The sequence below is a fragment of the Perna viridis genome, chromosome 4 (genome assembly GCF_037379345.1).
Source record: "Perna viridis isolate PV_CMFRI_1.1 ecotype Kerala chromosome 4, ASM3737934v1, whole genome shotgun sequence".
NCBI classification, from domain to species: Eukaryota; Metazoa; Mollusca; class Bivalvia; order Mytilida; family Mytilidae; genus Perna; species Perna viridis.
Genome location: NC_142448.1, coordinates 37,102,685 through 37,129,528, shown reverse-complemented (window position 1 = coordinate 37,129,528; position 26,844 = coordinate 37,102,685). Strand labels below are relative to the sequence as shown.

Genomic DNA, 26,844 nt, shown 5'->3' with positions numbered 1-26,844 from the left:
TCATGATTAAGGTAACTTTATTTCAATTGATTTAATCACAAAAAGAATTAAACGTTTGTTCAACATTGAAGTGCGTATAATAGGAAATGAATTATATATTGTATAATATAAATATTAGAAGAATTCTATCTTGATGTCAATCAATTTGTATTTCATTCTTCTACGCTTGATGACCAGGAGGTAACGATAAAATCAAATTATTGGACTTGCATGTAAAGTGATTTTTTTAATCTTCTCTACAATTTTGAAATGGCAAATGCTTGTTAAAAGCTAATTAATATTAACTGAAGCATGACGTTATCTTTTTTTTTCTGTTTTTCGTTTTTGAAATGCAGGTCGTTATTTAAAGATACAAGAATAGCTATATTATACTTTTTTTTCAATTTCCTGAAATTGCTTAAATCAACTTTATCCCTTTCTTCAAAACAAAATAAAATTAAATTAAATCCCTTTCTCCAAACAAAAAAATGAATAATATTACAACCAACTTTTAAATTTTGACTCTTTTTCCAAATTAAAAAGAAAATAAGATAAAATATAGAAAAAAAGATAAAATGATGAATTATGATTAGGTTACACCTTTAACTATAAAATAATCTTTCTCGAAAACAGAAAATCTTCATTTTCTGTGAAATTGGTAAAAAAACATAAAATATAGGTATTACATTCATAATTGTGTTTCATGAATAACGCTTATATAGTCAAATGAGCCGTGTATATTATATGAAGTTTTCTGCAATATTGACATTAAGCGTATAACTTGTAATTCATCTTATCCAGTTAGTCGTAACACAATGCGATTAAATGGTGCTAAACAGTATGATTTAAAACAATGAAAATTATGGATCATTATAAAATTATGCAACAAACTCTTGAAGCGCTTTTTCCGGTGATAATGATTTTCCCATTGCATCAATCAATTTCAATAATGCTTGCGTCACTGAATGAAGCTCGATTCCTTGGCATAAAAATAACATTAGCTATGGCGTGCGTACTGTTTGTTTTGTGCAAATGTCGTACATTACAGCAGTTTTTTTTAAACACAACACATATCATTCCATTAAACTGAATTAGATCCGGAAAGAGACGAATGTCCATTTTTAGTGCTTAGGGTCATTGTCATTGTATGCTCTTCGTGCAATGAACTGGTTCTTCTTTTCCTCCGACAGCAACATGTTACAAATATTCTAAAAAAGCCTTTCCGGAATTGTTTGCTCATCCAGACATATACAAACGGATTATAACAGGCGTGACTCATGGCCAATAAAAATGAAGCATTCCATATAAATTTGGTGTACTCCATTTCATAAAATTTGACGTCATAGTCACCTACAAGTGTTACAATATGAATTGGTAACCAGCACAAACCATAAACCAGAACAACAATAATCATCATTTTGACCATCTGAAATAACAAACAGTTTTATAAATGAAACTATGTTTAAGGGTATTTATCATCGTAAGATTGATCACAATATGACATTATTATCGTTTTTTAAAATTTTTGGAAGATTTTTATGAAGATATATTGCGAATTTTTGTCAGTGATAAAGATTGGTACCTGTAACTATTTCTAGAAGGCAAAACATAGAGAATATACGTGTATGCACATGAATCGTTAAGATTGAGAACACGGACGTTCATAAATCTTTAAGGAAGAGTTGATAGTTTGGTTGAATCAAAGTGTGTACTTTTGTAGACTTCAAATCAGAAGCATGTTTTTACTGTTGCAGTAGTTGGTGCACTTTTACAATCCAAGTTATTTATCTTAATTTTTCGTAGTTTCCTTTTTTTACAGATTAACCGAAGGTTTTAAGGTAAAATTGATGAGATTGAAGACTTTGTGTATCATATAAATGTACTTTTCCTTTTGAATAACATGCTATTGCTTGAAGACAAAACTTAGTCTATAATCGATACATTATTATATTACCCTTCTCTTTGAATTAGCAAGCCGTTGATCTCGCATCGGAACTGCTTCACCCGGGGTCTTTTTAATCCATATTACATAGCCTATTCTACTGTACGTGCACGCTAGAGCCATAAGTGGTATAAAATATTGCAGAAGAAGAATAACAAGGCTATACACAGAACGGTTCATGCCATTGAAAACCTCCAAACACTGCCCTTTAGGACATTGTTCTGAATCGTTGGAATATATAATTGTCGACGTTATTGCAGTGGGTAAAGGCACAGCGGCGGAAACTATCCAGACGCAAATCCAAACTAGAACGACTCCTTTATTAGTTATTTTTGGCCTCAGCGGATGTAATATGGCGATATATCGATCAATGCTCATGGCAAGCATTGTTAAAGCACTAGAAAACACTGCTACGACTTGAATATATGTACCGAAAGGACATGTAAATGAACCGAAGGGCCAATAGTGAAATATAAGATTCGCCATTACTGTAATTGGCAACATTAGAGCTTTAATGATATCACTAAAGGCAAGATTTAACAAAAATAGGTTGGTGACGCTCCTCATTCTGTGGTCATTGATAATAAGATAACAAACGACTCCGTTCCCAAAAATAGCAATTATTAGAACGATGCTGTAAATAACCATCAGAAAACTTTCCCATGGTCCTATTTCTGAAACGCACATATCGTCAATGCTAAGCACTGGGGAAAACGATGAATTATCCACTGTTGACATTATTTTAGGGTTTCACTGAAAAAAAAAAATTATTTGATTAACAAAATTTCATTTCTTTTTTTTTAACAAAAAACGACAAAAATAACATAAATCGCGAGGAAGTTAGAAAGTCGTCATGTAAATTGCCACGATGACAACCTTAAAGAAGATAAGAGCATAATCAGGAAAGGATCTAATGTGATGCTATTATAGAAATGTAACACAAATGCTCTTGAAAAACGTTAAAACATTCATAGAAAAGATAGACTTGTGAAAAAAATATATATAGATATACAATTAGTAGTTTGATACGCATACACTTCAAAACATTTTATATGCACGAAAAAGATAATATGATATGATGTACAACTTCCGCATGTATAAACATAATATTTTCCGGAATGATATTCAGAGGTCAATATACAGAAAATGATTGTTCTTAAGGAGTGAATTTATTCCAAAAGATGGAATGATAACTCTTTGCCTTTACGTCCATTAACCCTTATCAACGTGGTTCAGTGATGAGAAAAGGTCACGAATCACGGTTAACTTTAATATGAGAAACAGTAGAACTAATAGGGAATGGTCATGTATTCATGGAATTATTTTGCTGGACGTCTACAATCAATTTATCAAGATGAAGCAGAAATGTCATCCCACGATTGAAGTGGGAGAACAATGTAAATCATGTTGTTATTCGCCGTTCTCATTTATCTTTATCAGATGATTCCTCTTTCTTTATGTCGTCAGGACCATCTTTTTGAAAATTGGATTATATGGTAAAGTAAAAGTAAAATGAATGTAACGTTAAAAACGTTTTTTCTTTTCTTATTTTTTTCTTATTTCACTATCTTGTACTAACTATAAATCACACTATTTTGTATCCCAGGCAGACGGATACGAATAATCATTTTTGTTTAAAAAATTACGTATTCGCAATGAAATATGCATTGTATTAGTTTTTTTTCTCTGATTGTTATTGAAAAAATTGCTTATTAATCTATAATCAGTTCATTTGTGTAAATTATTTATAGAAAAAGTATGAATTGTTTTTGCATTGAATGGCCCTTTTTCAAGAAATGACACAAAATTTGAAATTTATGGTAGAGAAGTATGATTAAACAAAATGTCATACTTAACATTGCAATGAAAAATAGTTTACTGTGTTCACTTATTATAAAATTAATTCAAACGCTATAAATTTCTCAAGGCACGAATTTTCCAGTTTTTATTGGTGTCCGATTTGCTCATTTCTTTTGTTACTTTGTATGTATGATTTTAGTTCCTTTATGTTCTTTGTTGTGTATGTCTGTTTTTCATGTCTAGTCTTTGTCCCTGGATTGTATTCTTTTGATTACCGCTATAAACTTGGTTCCATTAATTACTCTTTCAACATTTCACCTTTTAATAATTAAATTCGTTTAAACCGTTTTGCCCACTTTTACTATTCCAATGTGCATCCCCATGAAAAACAATAAAAGTACAAAACACCATTCATTATTTGTAGTTACAATGTACGAGTTTCTGTTGCGTCCAATAAGGAGTATATGTTAACTTTATAAATTGTAGCCATCAACTATGTTACGGTCTGATTTACAATAAAAAAAATAATCATCATTTCATTCCTCAACACATCTCACGTTTGCTTGGAATTGAACGGATGTTTCTTAATACTGAAGTGTCATATGATGAAAAGAGGCCAATAATCACTCCTAGTTTAAAGAATACTTGTAACATTTGTGTCTGAGAATGACCTTTAAAGAATGAATACAAAATGTACAGGAAGTAGCATATTTCGTGACGGAATTGAATACCGAATTCGATTTTTATATGTAATCATGTTTATTAATTTCCTGTTTAAATTACCTTGCCATGCATATCAATAATAGACAAACAATTATGGATCAAGTTAGTACAAAAAGCATTAAAACAAAATGGTGGGATAAAATAATTACTAAGGGTAGCCGGTCGATGATTGCGTGACTGACACGATACACGACACCGGGAAGGTAAAACATTTCTTCATCAAATGCCTTATAGAAATTTGTTAACGTCGCTCCGTCATAGCTATAGTTTAGTATTGTCAGTGCAAAACACAATTTATATGTCAATTCAAAACCTGATTATGGAACAGAAACAAGAATAAATGAAAAATAAAGCTCTTAACGTATATCTATATAAAAGCTAAGAGCAACTCATTACCTGTTAGGTTTTCATAGGAAATACGGTTTCATGATAGGAGTGCTTATGTATTCTCTATTAATGTACTGAATTAGCTATTTTTGAAAATGACTAAAACGCTTTTCGAGTGGTTTGCTGATTATTTTTTCTCTGATCATTTTTGTTCTAGGTCTAAAAGGTACTTGTTAACAAAGTACCGACCTTACCAATTTCCACAAGTACGCAAATATTATATTACATTTGAACATGTGCTATGATATCAACAATTATTTACGTTCTGTTCTGTCTATACCAGATGGTGTTTTTATGACATGTATAGTATAAGTTCAACGAAATGCTTCTAAATTAAATATTCATTTCAAATGTTGAGATATTAATCACAAAAAAGAAAAAGGAACAAAAACAAAAAAAACAAAAAAGAAAAAAAAAAAAAAAAAACAAAAAAAAAAAAAAAAAAAACAAAAAAAAACAAAGAAACATACAAACAATCAAAACAAAACAAAACAACTTACCTTAACTTTATTTGTTGTTTAGCCTTCAATCGTATCATATATTTATCACTTTAGTAGTTACCAATTTACACTAGATATAAATAGTATGTTCATATTCAAACAGTAAATTTATCTGTCATTACAATATGACAGTGTTAATATATGTTTTTGCATTGTATGATTAAGTCTTACAGTCATCTCATAAGCTATGGTAACAAATTCATGTCAATTTATTACCTTGAATGACCATGCACGAATCAAGGATATAGTCATAAATGACGCTAATGCAACGCTCCGTCATTTATGATTAAACTATATTCTATGAAATGTGTGCGTGTATCGTTTTTGATCGCATTCGTGTTGAAGAATGAAATGAAATTTGTCGTAATAACGTACAAGTTGTTCATAACATAGTAAAACATATAGATAAAAGGAAAAATAATAGTTGTTGACATTAGTTCATTTAAATGACGTCATAAAGGTGCCACAATTTTACGTCATTTAACAAAAACTCCTGAGAATTGTAAATTTGTTGTCTTTTTTTCGGACATATTTTCATCATGAAAATCCGAATCCAATCCCAACAAACAACTTTATATACTCAGATAATGTAATAATAAATATATGCACTAAATATGAAGTTGTTTTCGAACTCCATTTCCCTGCCCCCTGCCCCCCCCCCCACCAAAAAAAAATGAGCAGAACGTGAGTAAAAAGTACAATTTTTGACAAAATATCTGAAGGCCAAGGAATTTATCTATTCTTTCAATGCTAATAAACAGAAGTCTTTGTTTTCTCATTTGTAATAGATTCAAGTATCCACTTTCGCAATTTAATAATTCAAAGCATAATGATCATTTTCAGTTTAATCTGAAGCAAATTGAATCCTTTATCGTCCCTTCTTCTTTCCTTGTAACTAAACATAACAATGTTTATCTTCCCATTTAAATACTTGGTACAGCAAAATCTGTCTTAACTGAATCAAAGATAAACCAAAAACCTGTATATACCAGACATTTTGTGAAGTCCGTTCATATATGAACATTTACATGTGTTACCTGTGTACACGAGTCACTTGCCTAAATGGAAATATATCTATAAAGATTCAAACAAGACATGTTTTACAGCTGCAGCAACGTACACAAAAAGAAACTTTTTATAAAAAATTTCTTACAACATAACCGTGCTTTCAATTAAACTGAGCGTATGCCTGTCCCATTTTTTTCGACACTCAATACATTCTCGTAGATATATTAAAATTACTTACTAAATTCCTTGTTAATTCGTTGAGCCATGGCGATTATAAAGAAAGGTCTACACCCTAATTGTTCTTTAATCTTTAATTAAGGAAATTCACTTCTTTTTGTAACAAACTTTAAACAGATTCGAGTCCGACTTACGGAAATGCACTAATCCTGTTATTTCAAGCATTGTTATTGAACAATTAATAAGGCTTTAGATACGCAATGCATTTTTGTATGTCGAGCCATTAAATGATTGGTAGTTAATTAGTTCGTTTGGCCAGTACCCAATAATTTTCTTCTAATGATTTCCTATTTTAAACTATAACACCCTCTAATAAATCATGACATTAAATAAGTTTAAATATTGGTAAAGTATATTACGAGCCATGGATAATCCATAAATTTTCTAACATCCATGTATGAGGCTTACTAAAGTCAACTATGCAATGTTTTATCATGAAGTGCTTTACGCAATATTATGGTTTATACGGTACTGAAATAGTAGGGGGTTATATTAAGAATGTCTGCTTTGCAGAATAAACTCTTAAAGAGGCGCATGTCATATTTGTGTTATGTTTAATGTTTCTACAAATTCGGGTTAATTTTAGCGTTCAATTTAATGTTCAAACGACTGAGTGATAAAATTTATCTTTTTATTTGCTAGTATCCTGCCTTGTTAATGTAACACCTGAAATCGGAACAGAAAAAATGCTTTTGAAAAGAATTGAACTAATATAAAAGTTTCATTAATCGAACACTTTTATATTATCCATGTGAAAAATCCAGAATTATGTAAAATGGCAGGAAACAGAAAAAAAGGGATTAGCATAGAAGTTCTTCACACCATTATCTAGAGTCCTATTGTTTTACAGGAAATGTTATCAACAATTCCTCTAAAAGCAGTCTGGGTTCTGTTGTCTATTACACATATGAATCGAATGAGATTATTTTTCTTCATTGACTCGGAGAGAAACAGCATTATCGTTTCCTGGTTTTTAACTCACTAATTCAATTTGCAATTGAAGCACACTGAAAAACAAACCCTTATCTATCGTTTACCATGCTATCATGAATGGATTTTATAAATCAAAACAATTGAGATTATTTGTTAAAAAACCTGTTACTCAGATTAATGACGTACGATCTTACTTCTGTTATACAAGTTCTAAGTTGAATGATATTTTTATAAAAACAAAAACCAACCCCTCCCACCCCCCCCAAAAAAAAAATAACAACAAAAATTTAATTTAAAGTTTTCAGTGGTTTTGATAATGACAAATATATCCTTGAATGAACTATTCCATTCTTATTTTCGTCGGCGAATATTTTTGCGCTAATGACAAGAAAACAACAAACTAAATGGTAAATACAGAAAATAACTTGTAAGATAAAAATCTCTTATATGATTATGAGTATGATACGTTATTAAACTTTGAGTCATTTTATGGTTTCTGTAAAGTCAATACATGTGCCCCGTTCTAACCCTTAATGATCTTTAATTTCTTAAATGACAAATAAGTGTTGTAATAAAGTCATGTGAAAGTGTCATAACATAAGAATAATTGATCTGCTTCACGTGTAGATACAGGTGTAAAAAGAATTTGTTATAATACGGCCATCAATAAATCATTTGAAAATAAAGTTTTTGATGATATTACACATTTTGTATCTTTGTTTCTTACTGAGAAAAAAGTGAGAGGAAAAGTTCAAAAAGGCCTCAGCTATTGTAAGATCTTTAAAATGCATTCAAAGGGGAAGATAATTAACTTGTAATGATACAAGTTTCGCTAAGTGTAATTCAATGTTACTTACTTAGTGGCTTGATTCGCTTTAACGATAGAATTGGAAAGTCATAACGACCGTAATTACATTCATATACACAGACGGATTCGGAACCAAAAGCATTAAAGATACATGATTGTTAAATGTTAGATTAACGTTATCCAATATAGCTCGTGGAAATGTTTATTTACTTTGCTATACTATTTTAGTATTAATTGATCCTTTTTTCGAAGATAAAAAATATATCTGAAATGTTTTCTCAAACTTACATCTATACTTCATGAAACGAAATAAAAAATGAGTTATCATGTATTCATTTGACATTCTTATTATTGATAGGATATCCTTTTGAAACCATATATAAAAGACATTATGGAACATGGGGAAATGCATTATTTCGCGGAAGAGTATGAGTATTGAGTGAAAATATGTACAAACTGAGAAGGTAATAATTTTCTTTCATAAATCGTACATTTGTAAACAATTGCAATGACTTAAAACGAATCATCTAAATGGTGCTAATTATCTAAGATGAGAGAAGTAGAAAAAAAACATCATTATTTGTCTTCTATTTCGATAGTTGTCGTTTTTTAGTTCTTCTTGTATACAGTTAGGTTTTGGATTTAATGCTGCTGATCAGAGGTTACTCCTTGAAACACATGTACAGCTTATCGACATTTGCAGTAGAGAAGGGTCTAAAAAATTCCCAACGTTGTTAGAACTGTCAAATTGCGATGCAAATTTTTGGTCGTTCCCTCCGCGGGACTCGAACTCGTACCGCTGTGACACCTATGGCAACATCGCCTGCACAAAGTTCAGCGCCCTAGACCACTCGGCCAGCTGGGTTATATGAAAATATAGCTTTCGCTGACCGGGTCATTCTCCTCGTAGGATTAATCTAGGGCTCCAACTTGGTACACGATGTATGGTAGTACGAGACAGTTCATCTAGCTGTTATTATGTAGGAAAATATATATTATTCCCGCGGAGGGAACGACCAAAAATTTGCATCGCAAATTTGACAGTTCTAACATCGTTGGGAATTTTTCAGACCTTTCTATACGTTTATATATCTTCCCTGTATCAATTTCATCCGATGGAGCAGTGTAGCAAATAGAGTCGTCACATTCTGAGACGTTTGTATAATATTGATTTGTTGTGACATGCATCATTAATTTGATCCTCTATCCTACATAATAACACCTAGATGAACTGTCTCGTACTACCACGCATCGTGTACCAAGTTTGAGCCCCCTAAATTAATCCTATGAGGAGGAACGACCCGGTCAGCTAAAGCTATATTTTTATATAGCCTAGCTGGCCGAGTGGTCTAGGGCGCTGGACTTTGAGCAGGCGGTGTTGCCAATAGGTCTGATAGGTGTTCGGTTTATCCAGCTTTAAAATACTGTATGAAATATATCTGAATAGATTTTACAAAATGTCTGGGTTCGATATTAAAATGTTTTTCTTTATTTCTCCAAGTATTTCTTTAGCATGCACTTTTATAGATACTTACATGTTAGATGCAATTATTACAAACAAATTAATTGAACCTAACTTATTTGGAGACTCCAACAAAATTCGAATGACGCCAGAGAATTTGCGTAATGAAAAAATCATTGAACGTTTGAATTTAACCACTTATCCCCATCAGTGATGAATGTGCATCAAACGCATTCAACTGACTGGTAAATAATATGAAATGTTCATGGATTAGTATCATAATAATAGTTTCAGAAATCCGCTTTGATATTAACTTGTCTGAGTCGACACGCTATAAGTAATTAGCTTGAAATGTTCCAATGGAATGGCAAGATCAAACCAAACTATGATTAACTAGTAAATTTAAAGTAAAAGGGTCATGATGATAGATCGAAAATCATGAAAATGTTACGATTAATTTCATTTTCAAGTAATTGAGTAATGCTTCACTTATGAAACACATCCAGACGCCGCGTACTTATCCTGCAACTTTGTGAAATGTTCTCCTATTTACTTACAACTAATCCGTAACATGCTGTTCAAACAAGAATAAATAAAAAGAAAATGTGTTTCTGGTTCATTTAAATATTAAAGTTTTGAAGGTGCAAATTAGAAGCATTTTTCTAACTTTAACAATGGGATACATTTGAATGACATCATATCATATATTTTGTGGTGATTATTTCTAACACAAATACGAGTAAATTGTACTAAGGTATTAAGTGTGAGTTGTATACATTGTAATGCCCAAAACCGCTAAAAACTTTCGGTTTACAGTTTTACATATGAATCAGTTACTAAACACTGCCGGGTTGGTGACAGAAAAATATCTGATAGCTGATGGATCGATAACCGAGGACCGTCGACAGATCTTATTACGATTTCGAAAGATAACGTATGATTAATTCACAACAGAGAAAAGACACGAACAACATTTTGTGAATGATATTAAGCAATAAGTGGTCCGATGCTATAGAACGGAAGCGATCACCGGTTTATCGGATCGGGTGAGTTGACAAATCGGTAACTTAGTTGATACTCAATGACGGGTCGCAATTGTCGATGAAAGTATCGACTCAGGTACAGTATATAGGGAATTTTATTTTGCAAAGCTAAAAATCAAATGATTAAATTGGGGCATATTTAACGTTAAACCAAAATATGCTACCCGCCATTTTTTTTTCTAATTATCAATCGTTTAATTACATTTATTATTTATTACATATCTGCAAAATGATAGTAACAAGAAGACCAGATAACACGAACAATTTGCTGAAGAGACACAAACCTTCCTTAAAATCGGTCTAAAAATCAAGGAAAGGCGCGTCCTATGTACTATTAAATGTCCAAGTCGAATAATCATATTATTTTAGAACAAGTCGTTGGCCATAAGAATTAAATTAATCTTTTTGATAGTGAATGCTTAAATCAAATTGCGCGTATTGTCAAAACCACTCAGAATATAACTGGTAGATAGTATTGAAGATCTAAAAGAGGTCTTGCTAATCTGCTTTGGACGTAATAAGCTATATTGACAACACAGTCTTCTTTTCTATGGCATTTCTAATTTGTGTTGCATCAATAAAATTACAGGAAAAGCACACAGAAACTGTCAAGTCTTTATATAAATCATATGATTTCCTTCCATTTCAATACCTTAATCGAATTGCCTTTTGGAATTACAAGTTAGATAAAAGCTAATACTGCACAGTCTACAACAAGGTTACGTGATCAGGATAATAGGAAAAGATAAATTGCTGTCACAACTTTTAAGAGACGGATGTTCCGTCTCATAAACATCTTGCAGCTTGATTTTTGAATGGTACTCTCGACATTCGACCTAAATATACCTTTCTGTTTTGCCAACTGTTTATTGCATATTGTAATTTATTCTCAGAAGAAATTGTAAAACACCTTCATATATATGCATTGTGATTATTAAACTTTTGCTTATGGAATACAGTAATAAAATCTTAATGACTCTCAGATCAAGTTGCTTTTGTTGCAAATATGTAAAATGTTGACGATGTAGACAATTACAAACCATAAAAAAACAATTATGTATCTGCTTCAGACAATCTTATTTGTAACACAAAACATCCCAGAGTTAAGATTCATACGTTTTATCAGAGTGAACAAACAACGACGTCGGTCGTACACTCTGTAGGCACAACGTGAAAACAAAACAGTCTTTTCCACATCCTCAAAAATATTATGAAATAATGAATATACCTTTTCCTTGCTTAAGGATGTTTCATCGAATGTTACCAGTGTAATAAATTTCGATAATTCACACAATTTGAAATTTATGTTGAAAATAGTATTGAATAATGGAGGAAATCTTCATAATAAATAGGATAATCAATTGGTAATCGTGAATAACCAAAATATGATCACTTATGCCAAGAACGCAGTAAGATTTAAATCGTGATCATTTTTTGGTTGTTCACTCCCTCCAATTAATTATCCTATTAATAATATATCGTTTACTTCTTAGTTCGAAAACTAAAATTATATGCTTTGTTTACTCAATTCGCATACATGTACACGGATGATGCTGTATGTTCTAGTGGTATGATTGGCTTCCTGTTTTCAATTATCGATTAAAACTTTCCCACAAGTTTTCAAATTCAAATGCAAACAGTCAAAAACTGGTGAATTATTTAAATAAGAAGAATTATTATTTTCCTTAATTACCTGAAACAGAAAATAGGTAAGACAAGTCATCAGGTAGTTGTCACTTAATCATGGCAGTACCAGCAAAATCGTATTCTTCATGCGCTGACACCGTGAACACCCGGTTGACTGATACACACATTATACTTCAGAATGAACTTTCATATTATTTAACTTATCTAAGAGAGTTAAAGACTGGTTAAGCAGTGAAGGCGTTTTAAGAAAAAAGGTCATACCCTTATCACACATTTACTGAAATATGCCGACCGTTGTCAGATGCACGACGCACTGCCCCTATCTAATTTACTTTGTAATATCGATGTATGGTAGTGGAACATCAGTTCTATGACAAATTACTGAGTACTTTAGGCTGTCATGAGCGCTATTTGTATGTGATTTCCTGTCAGTAACGATAAGTCATGTGCCTTAGGATAAATAGTAGATAGGAAATGAAGAGGGTAATTAATTGAAACCTTTGTCAAAGAAACGGTGGGTAACCATAATCAATATAGACACAGTAAATCATCTCGGCGAAATGTTAAAATTGCGATAAATTCACACAACTTGGCATTTGACACGTGACAATGTGACATTGCCTAATGACGGTATGATAACTCCCACTTTTTGTTCTCTAAGGTGCATTTAATATTAATATATGACATTGCTTTAAAAGAAATAAAACAAGTCGCAAGAACAATTGTAGAAAATATAATGGTCGCAAAAATAAATGATATTTATCTACAAAAATTTAAATAAAAACACGCGAGTACACCAACCGAGTGCAAATTGTAAAAAAAACCAATTAATTTTAATAAGACTTTCTTTTGACAAAATGTCATGTTCGGTAACCAAATCCATTCAATCCGAAAACAATATAAAATTCAAAATATTGAAAGCCAGCAACAAGAGAGCTCGATATTTCGAATCACACACACGTTTGTACATGCTATATAAAAATCACGGAAATTCGAAAAAAAGATTGAAACTGTAAAGGGGAATTCACTTTACACTTTCAGTTCCATTAGAGGTTTAAAACATATAACCCACAATAGATATGCATTATCGATACGGTTTGACGACACAAGAGGAATGAAAATCACATCATACTTATCATATCACTCTGTTCGTTGTCTGTCCTTTAGAGGTTTCTTCTGAGACATGCCATGTGTTATGGAAAATGCAGACTAATAAGTGTTTGCCAAATAGCGACATGCAGTGATTTCTCAAGTTGCATCTAAAACGTATCTAATTATCGTCAGTTGCTATGATACTGAAATTTAGAACGCATGCAGCATAAAAAAGATTTTTTTGTCATAATTTCAAACTTGTGAAAGCATGACGTTTGAATGGAAAATTGATTTCAGTTGTAAGGAAACTGACAATATGAACTAATGAAAGACTTAAAATCAAAATGTGTCATTATTTCGTTTGATATCATCATTGAATATATCGACATCAATAGTTTATTTTCAAGTTGTGAATTACGAAAAATATGAAAAAAAAAATCTGAAGGAAGAACTCAATAACAGCGTTATACATTTATAATATTTGTTTGTTACTTATTACTATAGCATGTTATGATCTCTTATCCCATGTTAAACTTAAAATCGATAAACAAAAATGTTGTGAACAAAGTTGCTTCGCAGTACGCGCTTACATGTCGATTAATATGTTTGTTTTAATTCTGTGTTCTAATTAGTTTAAAGTGATATATGTTTGATATAAAAAAAACCTGAAGTGTCAAACATAGGACAGTTCAGATATAAAAAATCAAATTACTGTAATACAAAAATTTTGACGCCTTTTTACGCCGCGGAATGCAAGTACTATTCTACAAGCGGCACTTAATTATGTCATTATTGCAAAATATGCGACTGCCAGACTGTAGGCATATCTGTTGATAAAAAAAGAAAAAAAAACCAAAAAAACAAAAACAAAAACAAAAACAAACAAACAAAAAACAAAAACAAAAAACAAAAAACAAAAAAACAACAACAACAACAACGACAATAATAAATGAAATGTTCAGTTATTTTATGTAGTTTTTTCCCCGGTTCGATACGTTGTGTAACCTTTCGGATTTTGACATGTCTGAATTGCCAGATTGTTCTCACTTTTGAATTTGTATTGTCGACATTTATGGTAGAAATCCTCTTCATCAACACGTGTTATATTTATCTAAATCAAAATATTCATTTGCTACTCATTCTATTATGTACAATGGACCTTCGTATTCTGATATAAAAAAAAGGAATTTTAGTAGAGAAATAATCATAAAAAGGATGTTGCATTTATACTGGACAATGTTTTCAGCGGCAGATATTTAATTTAACAAAATTTCAATTGATAATACGAAGATAAAGATATAAACAAAAAGTGATAACACAAGAATATGGCGTAATGGAATAAATAGCATCCACCATACTGTGGTTTTGACACACGATATCAATCTCATAAGCTGTCGTCCCTTTTCTCGAAAGTTATATAGTTTCTGTGCACAGGTCATCTTCTTGGGCTTTTATTTTAGATAAACAAGTATGTATTTCAGTACCAGTGTTAAAGTGATCCATGATGGAAAACAAATGGGACTTTTTCAGTCTACATATGCTATACTTCCACTTAGCTGTACTCATTTCTGCAATCAGATCTGCACTTTTTAGAAAAAAAAATACATTCATTTTCAACTAAATCCAACCTAATGAAATTAGGAACAATAACTCTTGCACAGTGTTAATTGAATGTACAATCTATATACGCGTAACAACTAAATGAAAAAAAAAGACTGGTTATATGATCGGTAACTGTTTTTCAACAACACATACTACTGGTGGGTTTTTGACATGCATGATGTCCGATTATTGAAACACTGCTACTTAATACTTCATAATAAATGTATATTTTAGTAAAAGTAAAATCATTATTTTCTGTGTTAAAGCATCCATATACATTGGTGCGTGCTCATGATTGCAAAATACACGTTTAACCGAACTAAAAATTCACATTGCGCCCTAATGCTTTTATAAAACGACTTAACAGCAAAACTGCTGTCTGTAAAAGTTTAATTACTACTTTGGAGTCTGAAGATAAAATCATTTACACTATCTTATTATGTCATTCAAGACATGCTGTTTCCCATTAAATCTTTGCCCTGTACTCATTTTTTTATCGTTAAATGTTAGTAAAACCAAAATTAAATCTGTGTTAAAATCATTTATATTCTTTTTTAGACATTAACGTCTTAGAGAAGATTCAAGTAAATAAATGGTGCAATAATGCAGACATGAACTGACGAAACGTTGCTCTTTACACACTTTATGAATTTTAGATACTGCAATTGCTTTACAAATATTCTTACAGTCGCCAAATTTACAAGTTTTATTCATAAGCTACTTAGAAAAAAAAGAAAAAAAAAAGAAAACCAAAACAAAAAACACAAAACAAAACACACACACAAAAAACACAAAAAACCAAATAAACAAAAAACAAAAAAACAAAACAAAACAAAACAAAACAGAAAATTAAAAGAATATTTCGTAAGCCGACTGCATATATTGAGGTTGATATCTGATTTTCTAAACTTGAAGGTCGTCTGAGAAGAAGCAGATTTTGGGGCTAGGTCATACATTCATTGTCTAATGGAAGGAAAAGGATCATGTTTTCATATATAGCTGATATCTGATCGGCTGATGAGAAAGTCCATCCAAACGGATAATGACGGAATTTTGTCTAGACCTGTGACTGCTTAGGAAAATCTGCAGTCCACACATTTTTTTAAATTAAATTTAAACCTCACATTAACAATCCTGAGCTCACATAGTTGGTAATATTTGCGACTGAAGGGAATAAGGGTATATTGCTGTCACATTTAAATGGAACTTTGTTGGTTTATTTTTTTATGTTTCCTTTCGCAAACACTTGAAAGTCAATTTAACGTTTGTTTTATAAATACCATGTCGGAACTCAAACAAACTGATATGTTTTCAGGGTAGTTCAGCTACGATTTTAAGGTTTGCTATCATTCTTATCAGCAAAACCGGACAATTTATGTGAATAACAGAAACAATATTACTGTTCATAAATAGAAACAAACAGGAAACATTTAAGATTAATGAATCTCGATGTTAATTCATACTGACAAGCCTACGGCGCTGAAAAGTCTTTTCGAGCTAATTGTTTAACTCTTTTGTAGTTAGGCATTTTATCAACAAAAAGAAATATTTGAAGATTAAGTGCTCAGTTTAATAAGCAGGAACAATAGTTTCCCCTTTCTCTCCATTCAAACAAAACCCCTATCCACACATAAATAATCCCTATTCCCTATCCACATTCCGCAAAATCTATCCCTTATATCTTGCAATGGGAAGATTACCTCATACATGTACTGTATAGAGATAACGATCTGGATGACACAATTACTATAAATATAAAGTATACAGAATTATATTCAGTTCTAAAAGGTTCTAATTAAACTTGGTTACATTACTTTTGTTCCATTTTTATTTTTATTGATAAACTGGCTTACAACTAATGGTACAAATCAATTAGAATTGTCTCAATAGTATACCGTTTTGTCAGTGTTATTGTTTAGAGTTATTTGATAAAACGAATAACTAGTTAACTTAAAAACACGCAATGTCGAGAAAAAATTGAAAATACCTAGTAATTTTGCTGTTTCCTTTCCTTGTTTAAGTAGACGTTTTAATTGGTTGACCTATATAACATGTTTTTAATATTGACAAAAAATACCCAAACCGAAAAATACGATTAAGAAACATAAGAATTCGAAGCTATGGCCAAAAAGTTAAAACGAAGACGAAAGACTGCGACAATCCGAAAACACTTTGTAAAATAAACATTTGTATAATGATTTATTATCATATATAAAGCTAGAGTAAAGAATGTTTAAGCATGTTAAGCATGTACTGCTCTAACGTTTTAAAAGTTGAATGTGAATAAATCAAGTTAATATGGATGGTTTTTAATAAGGAATGGCGTGAAATCTTACTTGAGATATCTAGTCGAATCTGATGGATTCTTCATATCGGGTAATCATATTGAAAAGACGACCATACAACCTCAGTAAAAAATCCTTGTATAAAGGACTGGGTTCCAATTAGTATAGTGGAAAATAATAACAGTTAATATAACTTAACACCTAATCAGCTGGTATGTTTTATTTAGTCTGTATCAATACCTGAAACGAGTTAAGCACATTAAATGATATTACTTTCTTTTAATATTTTCTTTTCTGTTAAATGCAACCAATATGTTAGGATTATATTTTTTATGAAAACCTCTTACCGTTTTTTTTTTGGCATCACAAATATTGTATCGCAAAAACAAGTTGTTCGATGTTCATGTCATGAATAGCTTTTTAAAGGACGCACATGGAGTAAAAATAAGAAAAGAACAAGGCAAATTTATTTTTTTTATCCAAATAACTTTTGGCCATAAAATGTCACATAGTGATTTTAAGAACGTAGATTGCAGAAAAAGCTTCGTTGTCAAACCAATGTTAGAAACAAATATAACATATGCAACTGTAGAACACATGAAGGTCATGCAATATAAATGTACACATAAGTTGATGACTACACGTAGGCTTTTAATGAATGAAATAAACATAATAGACATGACAGGTGCACGAGTTTGAAAGTTCATGTGACTTTCATGAATAAATAGCTTAGATACATGTTTATAAGTAATGCAAAAAATCATGTCTGCCTGTATGTCAACTATATTGGTTATTACATGCAACGCTTGATTACTGCCGATATGAACTTTTAATCCATTTTTCAAAAATGTCTGTTACGACGGGTGGTTCGAGTCAATGTAACTGGAGTATTTGATCAATGCACACATGAAAATGCACATATTGTAAAGAAAAAAACTTTATACCCTGCAAATACTTGAAAATGCGATTCACAAAATGAAAGATTTTTCTGCATTTACGAAATAATTTACATCGGATATCCAATGGTTTCTGTTGTATTGCAGTTGTCATTTACAGAGTTATTTCCCTTACCTTTAAATTTAACTTTACATAATATGTAATGTAAGCTTTATTTACTATCACATTTTAAAACAAAATATCCAAAACGAATAAAAATGTGTAGACTTTCCAGCCATGTTTAACATTTTGCATGATTCTTAGCTGGAGTGCTATTTAAGAAATTACCGTACATATTCGTAAATTTTTCATTAATGGCTAAATTGAGAAATATAACGTATCGGGTGCAGACATTCTAGGCAAAGAATATATGGTCTGTCTTTAGAAAGTGCGAACTCTGAAATCAATCATAGCTGACCATGTGCTTCATGGTATGTATATCTGTCGTATTTTACAGCAAATTGGAACGAGGAGAAATTACTATTTATCAGAGCCTCTAAATGTCTTGAGACAAAAATATAATAGGTCACTTACAAGTCTTTTGCCAATTACATGGATGATAATATAATAAACAAGAGTATGTTAATTTAACTATTTCAATTATTCTTTTTTTAAATTTAAAAGAAAACAGTTTTCGATTACCGCTAGAACCTTGGTTCCCTTGATTACTCTTATACTAAATCTATCATGTGCCTTAATTGATACAGGTACGTATAAGCTAAGATTGTAAACTGTAAATTAAATACGTAACAGAAAAGTATCAGCAAATTAATGAGGCTTAAGAAATATTAAAGACGACTAACCGAATTGATACAACTGGGTACATTGACCAAATGCATCGGTAGGGTAATCGACTACTGTATTTCAGATACAGTGATCGTTATGACAAAATTCCCATGACAAAATAGTTTTCATTGTAAACACTATAAAATATTGATCTGCAACAAATTTGATTAGCCTTTTGAATTTGTGACATGAAATATTATTTTTCCTCATACATTATCTTCGAAGCATATATAATCATTACACCAAAATCATGAAGAATTGATCGGTTTTCTGAGCAGAAACAAAAACACGTTATCTTGGTATCTTTAAACCATACTCGAAACCCCTAGAAATCATAGGTTTTTTTCATTTTATGACTATTTTTACAACACCAACATAAGTCAATATAACGAAACCAAAAAAATAGGAAAAGTTTCAGGATGAGTCATTTACTTTTGTAGATATATGTATATGGTACGATAACTGTTGCAATATAATATAAAAAAGCTACCATCCATAATAGCCTATGAAAGCTCTGCGTTCTACGAAAGAGTAATTAAGGGAACCAAGGTTATAGCAGTATCAAAAGAATGTAATCCAGGGACATAGACCAGACATGGAAAACCGACATACACAACACAGAACATAAAGTAACTAAATTCATACATACTAAGTAAAAGAAAACAAATGAGCAACTCGGACTCCACTAAAAACTTAGAGCATGGACCAGGCGCACCGGCAGGGTAAGCGTCTTCTGCTTTTCTAGAAATACCCACCGAGTTGCTCATAAAAAGTCAAGTCCGGGGTAGACGAAAGATAGTTTTTGAATGCTGCTTTGAAGTTCGTATGAAAATTACATGTTCTATAAGAATAACTTAACTTATATGATATCCAATCATTATTCAATTTGAATTTCGGTCAAAATCCGATTTGAATAATTACAAAGACCGCTCTTTGCGTTTTTCCTGATAGAAATGACTGCAAGTTCTATTTATATTCATTTATCTTGGGTAAATAACATGGGTATGGTACATACAAAAATTATTCCAATATTTTTTTTGCTTTTTTTTTGTTTTGCGAAAATGCAATGAACTTTTCGTAATATTGATTTTTTCATATAACTAATATGAGATTTTTTTCTCAAAATCGTAAGATAGTGAAAATGATTTTTCTTAAGTTGCAAAAGCATACAGCAATTTAAAAAATTACAATATGTCATAAACAATTTGTTTTTGTTTGCTATGCAGCTGTTTAAACATAATGCTGTTCCTATATCATTACACACAGAACCGGTGAATTATCATTGAACCTTAATCATTACACACAGAACAGGTGAATTAACATTGAACTTTAATCATTACACACAGAACAGGTGAATTAGCATTCAACCTCATTGAACGTTTCAATTCTATTTTGCTAAAAATGTTGTCTTTTTTTTCTTTCACAGAATTATTGTTGTTTTTTTCATTTTAAAAGCACTCGCAACGTGTTTGCTCTGGTTGTTTCCTTCATTGGATCAAACTGTGTACCTTTAAATATAGTTCTGCTTAAGAATCATGCACACCCAAAACATAATAGACTTGATTGTTTATTTTTGCAACGTTGAATGATTATGTATCATTATTTGTTGCCTGATTCTGAAATGGACCTATACTCATGAATGAAATCATTTGCTTACATTTACAAGCCAGCTGGGAGAAAGTTCTTATTTAGATTGGTCCTTTTGATGCTAAAAGTGATCACAACATCATATTTGGCCCATATAAAACATTTTGTCTGTACGGTTGATACGGTGACAAACCTTTAACTCTAATCTCAGTTTTGATCATAGACACTATTGAAATTTTAATTGTTTTAGTTTATTTTTTTAATCATGTTTTAGTGCAAATCTTCCACTGACACGCGAAATGTTGATTATGCTGGTTCAATTAATTGATGTATATAGCATTTCATTTTATATATATTTTCACTTCAATAATATTTAAAATCCGTGAAAGTATTTAAATCGTACCTTACCTTATCAATATTTAAAAAAATCCTCCAGACTAAAATCACCAATCAAGCAAGTAGTTGATACGAAAATGGAACACTTCGTCACTTTAGCAACGGTCTCAATATGAATAAATGAAAATAAAGCACAGCTCCTTATATTTTTACATCACTATCAACGAAGGTACAAAACGGTTGATCAGACATGAGTGATATCGGTACTGACTGATATTTTGATTACAATTTTGTCGTAATATATATAATCCTTAATCGTTAAAACAATCACGAATCGATTTTACAAACACTTCTCTTTAATACATTCAGCTTATTCCGCGGTTTTGATTTAGCCAGAATAAACATTATTAGTTGTAAGACAAATAACTAAAACGTCCATTAACCTGTAACGAAATATCAAAGTCTTTCGCTAACATTTATACGCTTTCGTGAATTAGATCTTTTTCAGAAAATTGTTTGTTCTGTCAGTTATAGCGATGAAAAATGAATTATCTGAAAAAAGTTTTAGTATTTCCAGCTAATCGTCGTACAAATAGTGAATATAATAAGATTTAACTAACCGCCGATTTCTGAATTACAGTATCGACCACATTTGTTATGACGAATAAGCATTATGAGCGATACAGTTACAACCAATAGCCTTAACGTACTTATAATAAGTCTAACTCTATAATTATTGATATTTGTTTGGCAGTTTGATGCATTTGTTGTGATTGAAATTGAACTTATAATTGAAGTTACAGAACGCATTTTAAATTTAAATGTGTATCATCTGTTTGTAACGATTTCTCTAATATACATCGTTCCTTTAATTTACCTAATCTGCTTGTTGAAAATCGTTCAAGAGTGAATTAACTTTTGTAGGTAAAGCTATTAAATGAAATTTACAAGTATATCATCTATATGTGAAGAGGTTTCAAACGAATAACCTACATTCTTAAACATTTTGATACAAGTCTCTGTGTGAATCAGCAGTTGTCAAAATATATTCTGAAATTCTGAACAGTTTAACCGTATAATTTGACCATTTGCCCGATCAGTATTGACCAGATTTTCCGTATCATTTTTGTAATATGAGTTATAATGTCATTGAGATATACGCTGCAAATGAACATTTCAAGGCTGGACAACTGTTGAACATTTTAATGCGATTTTCAAACATATCAGAAATGAGAGTGATGACATTCAAAAATTAGGAAAAGTCATCAGTTTGTTGAATCATATTAGTACATGTTATCGCTGGGGTTTTGTTCCAATTTTGCCTGATTCTTACACAGAATTAATATCTGAAGTTGTGTAATGTGTCGTTTGTAAATAATTTGAACAAAGGAGGTTCCACACGCTGGATGTTAAACATGGTAAAATCTTCTTTACACTAATTTTCATATTTCAATGCAAAGTATTGACTAATTATATACTTTCAGAATAATCGACTGTAAGAAGAATTGTATGAGCATGATGAGGAAAGAGCAGATTTGTAAACATTTTATTATCAATCTAACTTAGAAATGTAAATTTAAAACGATTTTACATATTGTATGGTAAAAATAGAAATACAAAAAATAACAATAGAAAACACTTAATCAAAACAAAACAAACAAATATATATTTAACATTAAAACTGATACCAGTTTCAAAGTATGAATTCCCCCTGAAAAGCCCCTTAGACCTGTGTAGAAATATCGGTAAATGTTCTCTTTTGAAGGGATTGCGATTAAAGAAGTTTGACTTAGCATAAGTTTAGCACTCAAAAAATAATTAAGACAACAAAGCCATCAATTTTAGCAATTAATTTGTGTATACAAATGCTGATATGTATTATCAATTTATAGAGTTTTGGACTTTAACCATTGGACCGCTTGCTTTCTGCAATTTTCACATCAACATACCAATTTTATTACTTATCGATTAACATCAAAAACATACCATTTCATCTTTATCAAAACTAAAAGGTTGTAGATTGAAATCTAAAACAAAATCGAGACATTGATAAAATCTCAGACCTGTATTTTAAGATGGTCATCATTTATCGTTTAAATGTTGCAGACATACATTGTAATTGTTTTGTCTAAGAGCATTTCAACCGCAACAAAAACAAATGAATGAAAAAATAAAAAATAAAATAAAATACAAATAAGATAAAATAAAAAAAAAAAGTTTTACAGTTTGTACTCCAATACAATCTACTTTTGCTCGACATAACCTTGTTATTATACCTTGTTATTCAATCGTTGAATTGGTGTGAATTACTCTTCCAGCAATAAATGTGCGTTAAGTTTGACCTTAGAAAAAAATTCAATCAGCTGTATTTTCTTCAGTTTTTTACTGAGGATCCACGCGTTCCTTTTACCCATATCAATAGCGCTTTTTTTTAATGTCGCAATTTGATCAGACACAAAGTATTAACGTGTATTACTAATGAACATTATAGTATGTAATTTTTGTATGTGACGTCACTGACGTTAAATTGTTTATTAATTCAAGGTTCTAGTTTTCTGTTTTAATAATGGGATATACTGTTTTGAGCATTTAGAAAATGATAATAGAAATAAAATTTGTTTATTCAAAAGTCATACCTGTTATAACAATTCATGATATTTTACAAAATAAGATGCAATTCAGCACAAAAAATGTCATCATATTAAAACAAAACAGTTAGTTGTTTAACGTGCCTTTGATATGACTACTCACACGCCTCTTTCCTCAATTTGATAAACATATAATCAGTGGATATCCAAGTCATAATATAACAAAACAAATAAATAAATAAAAATAAAAGGCAAACACGACAAAACAGAAAGCATATCAAATAGCTGTAGAGTAACTATCTGATTTCGTATTGGTCAATCAAACGAAGATCAAATTACAACATTCCAAAGATGAAAGTGATTAATTAAAACATCTACTAGTGATACTTTTAGTGATTCCGTTGACGTCTTCAATCAAAAGAATGCGTCTATACACTGATGAACTGTTATCGTTTCTGACAAACAGTATCACAAAGATCATACAGGGAATAAAACAAGTTAAATTAGCAAGGAAGCCAGATAAAAGCGCTGCACAAACTCGTATTACAACATGTAACCGCACCCAAGTATTGGAACTAACTATATTTCTTAACAAGACTCTAATGCTGTTATGTTAACATATCGTAAAGTTTCATTTTATTGGCTATGATAATAAAGAAAACACCAAATAATCATTAAAATGAAAACAAATATGAATATAGACTTAAATTCGTGATTGAGTGATTTAAAGATGATTGTTAAATAAATATAGTTTTTACTATATTCTTTCATGTATAAGGACCAGTTTTATTACAACGTGTAAAATGTTTTATTAATAGACATGCACCTATTTGTAGGAAACGGCTCTAAAGACTAATAAACAGCTTGTCACAAAAAAGATAAAGAATTTAGGAGAATTATTAAGGATCTCAAAAGAACAAAGAGATCGTATGTCTTCATTCACGTCCTTGTGTTGTCTGATTATTTTAACTAATGCGTAAGCTAAATAAATCTGCTATGTTTACAATTTCTTTTAAAAAAAGAGTTCTGATTGTAAAACTATTGTATTGAAGTCATACTGGTATGTCTTGATTAACCACAGTCATTATCACAATACTTTATGTTAGTTTCGTTCTAGTTTAATTTTCCTTACGAGAATTTCCGATGTAATACGTTTTAAAAACCGAAGACCGATCTGCATTTAATTGTTTACTTCCGGGATTTAAAGCGCTGTATTACAATGCAAAATCTTCTATTTTATGCTTTTTCTTTACACTTTTATTATGTAGAAATACATACGTGGTGTCATTTTTTATCCGTACTGTTACACAAAAGATGTTTTGATTTATATACTGAACTCAAAGCTCTGCTAATAACATATTTTAATGCATTTGTATGGTTGCTCAGGGCCCAATCTCGTGATACCACGGAGTTACATGACGAGACGTACATACACTATAACTGATGAACTTTTCTCCAAATAAAGGCAGAAACATCTGCGATACAACAAATACATAACGTATATATTGCAGACAGTAACAAAATCGAAAATTGATATTCGATGTAATACAAAAATACAAAATTATGATTCAACGCACTGAATGTGTGCCCTTGACTAAATTGCGTCGATAATACGATGTGTGATATGGCAATGTATTCAATTTATGCAATAATTGAAACAAGAAATATTGGTTGCATCCATAACTTGAACTTCTGTGGCGGTTTCTCAGATTGTAGTGTATTGAGATTCCTAAAGGACAAGGCAATTGCTGATACACTACCACAATATAAATATAATATAATATAAAATATAATATAAATCAAGATTTTTTTCTCGGTTATTCCATTTGTCTAAAACAACAAATGTAAAATTATAAGAACGCAAACTCCATTTTGAACATGTCAAAAGATCTACTATATATGAACATTGAACACCTGCCCAAGTAATAAACGCAATTACTTTCAAATCGAGTCATGGAGATTCCCGAAAACGTCATACTTGTATGTTTACTTATAGTTAATAAAAAATCATTATTGTTTTCTTTATACTAAGAATATATAATATTTTGCGTAAATCATCTTTTCAATCAATATATAGGTTGTAAGCACATCTTTTAGTTTAAGGCCATCATACACTTTAACCAATAGAGCAACATAACTACTGAAAAAAATCACCTATAAATCATCTAAATTTGTAAGGAGTTGATGTTTTGAAAAAGCTTAAACGAATGCGGAAATACCCCCAAAGTACTGTATGCGTGCTTACGAACAAACCGCAGCGAAAACGGAAAGTTAACAAATGAAACAAACGTATAGTGTAGGCGTAATTAAATAATATTCTATTTTGTAAGAAAAATGCATAAAGCAGTATACTATTTTTAAATGAAAATAAGCAATATGAAAAAAAAGACAGCAAGACGTTATTTTTGTGTGAAAATATAAATAGGTTTAATTTAATCATATGATCATCAGTGCATGACGACTGAACGCTTTCATTTATGGTATTCCTGAATTTCGTACTGGAAAAATTGTATAATGTATAATTGCAATACCACCAAATTGAACGACAGCAAACCAGTATGCTGTCGTTCAATTTTGTAGTATTGCAGTTATACGATTTCTATCTGAGAACAAGAGTCCTACTACATAATGATTGATTTTCAGGTCCCCATTGATACTTAAGCAATACTTACTTGCAATAATATTTTTGTTACACACTTAAATTCATATACATCCGGTTTTAAAATTCAGTACCAAAACTTAAGTTATTTTTCGGGTGCAACCCATGATGCCTCAACAAGACTTATCCAAGCATTGTATAGACTACTTTGTTTCTCCGCTATTCATTGTCATAAAATAAACTGAAACGGTAAATCGAATGAAACGGGTATTACTACCCAATGAGCCCTATATAAATGAAAAAAGACTCAAATTTCAATTTGATATCTCTACTAAACACTTAGTAAGTTTCACTGGTAACATATGTTTTTTTTATTTCTTGTGTTGAATATTAAGTATAAAAACTTGTTTCACATAACATTACCATATATATATATATATATATATATATACAACGTCTCAGAATGTGACGACTCTATTTGCTGCACTGCTTCATCGGATCAAATTGATACAGGGAAGATATATAAACGTGTAGAAAGGTCTGAAAAATTCCCAACGATGTTAG

General features: G+C 30.8%; 1 protein-coding gene across 1 annotated transcript; it reads right to left on the bottom strand.

Moving 5' to 3' along the window:
- Positions 1-21,721, bottom strand: LOC148619960 (RYamide receptor-like). The gene is made up of 3 exons (XM_088580411.1): positions 21,166-21,721; positions 1,934-2,674; positions 1-1,405 (listed from the first exon to the last, which is right to left on the bottom strand). The coding sequence occupies exons 2-3, from the start codon at positions 2,657-2,659 to the stop codon at positions 1,061-1,063; spliced, it is 1,071 nt and encodes a 356-aa protein (XP_088436537.1). The 5' UTR covers positions 2,660-2,674; positions 21,166-21,721; the 3' UTR covers positions 1-1,060.
- Between the last annotated feature and the right edge of the window lie 5,123 nt (positions 21,722-26,844).

Excerpts from the sequence above, each read along its gene's own strand:
- LOC148619960 (XM_088580411.1), bottom strand. The coding sequence starts at position 2,659 with ATGTCAACAGTGGATAATTCATCGTTTTCCCCAGTGCTTAGCATTGAC. Across the intron at positions 1,406-1,933 it reads TTGCTAATTCAAAGAGAAGG|ATGGTCAAAATGATGATTAT; the intron begins GTAATATAATAA and ends TTGTTATTTCAG.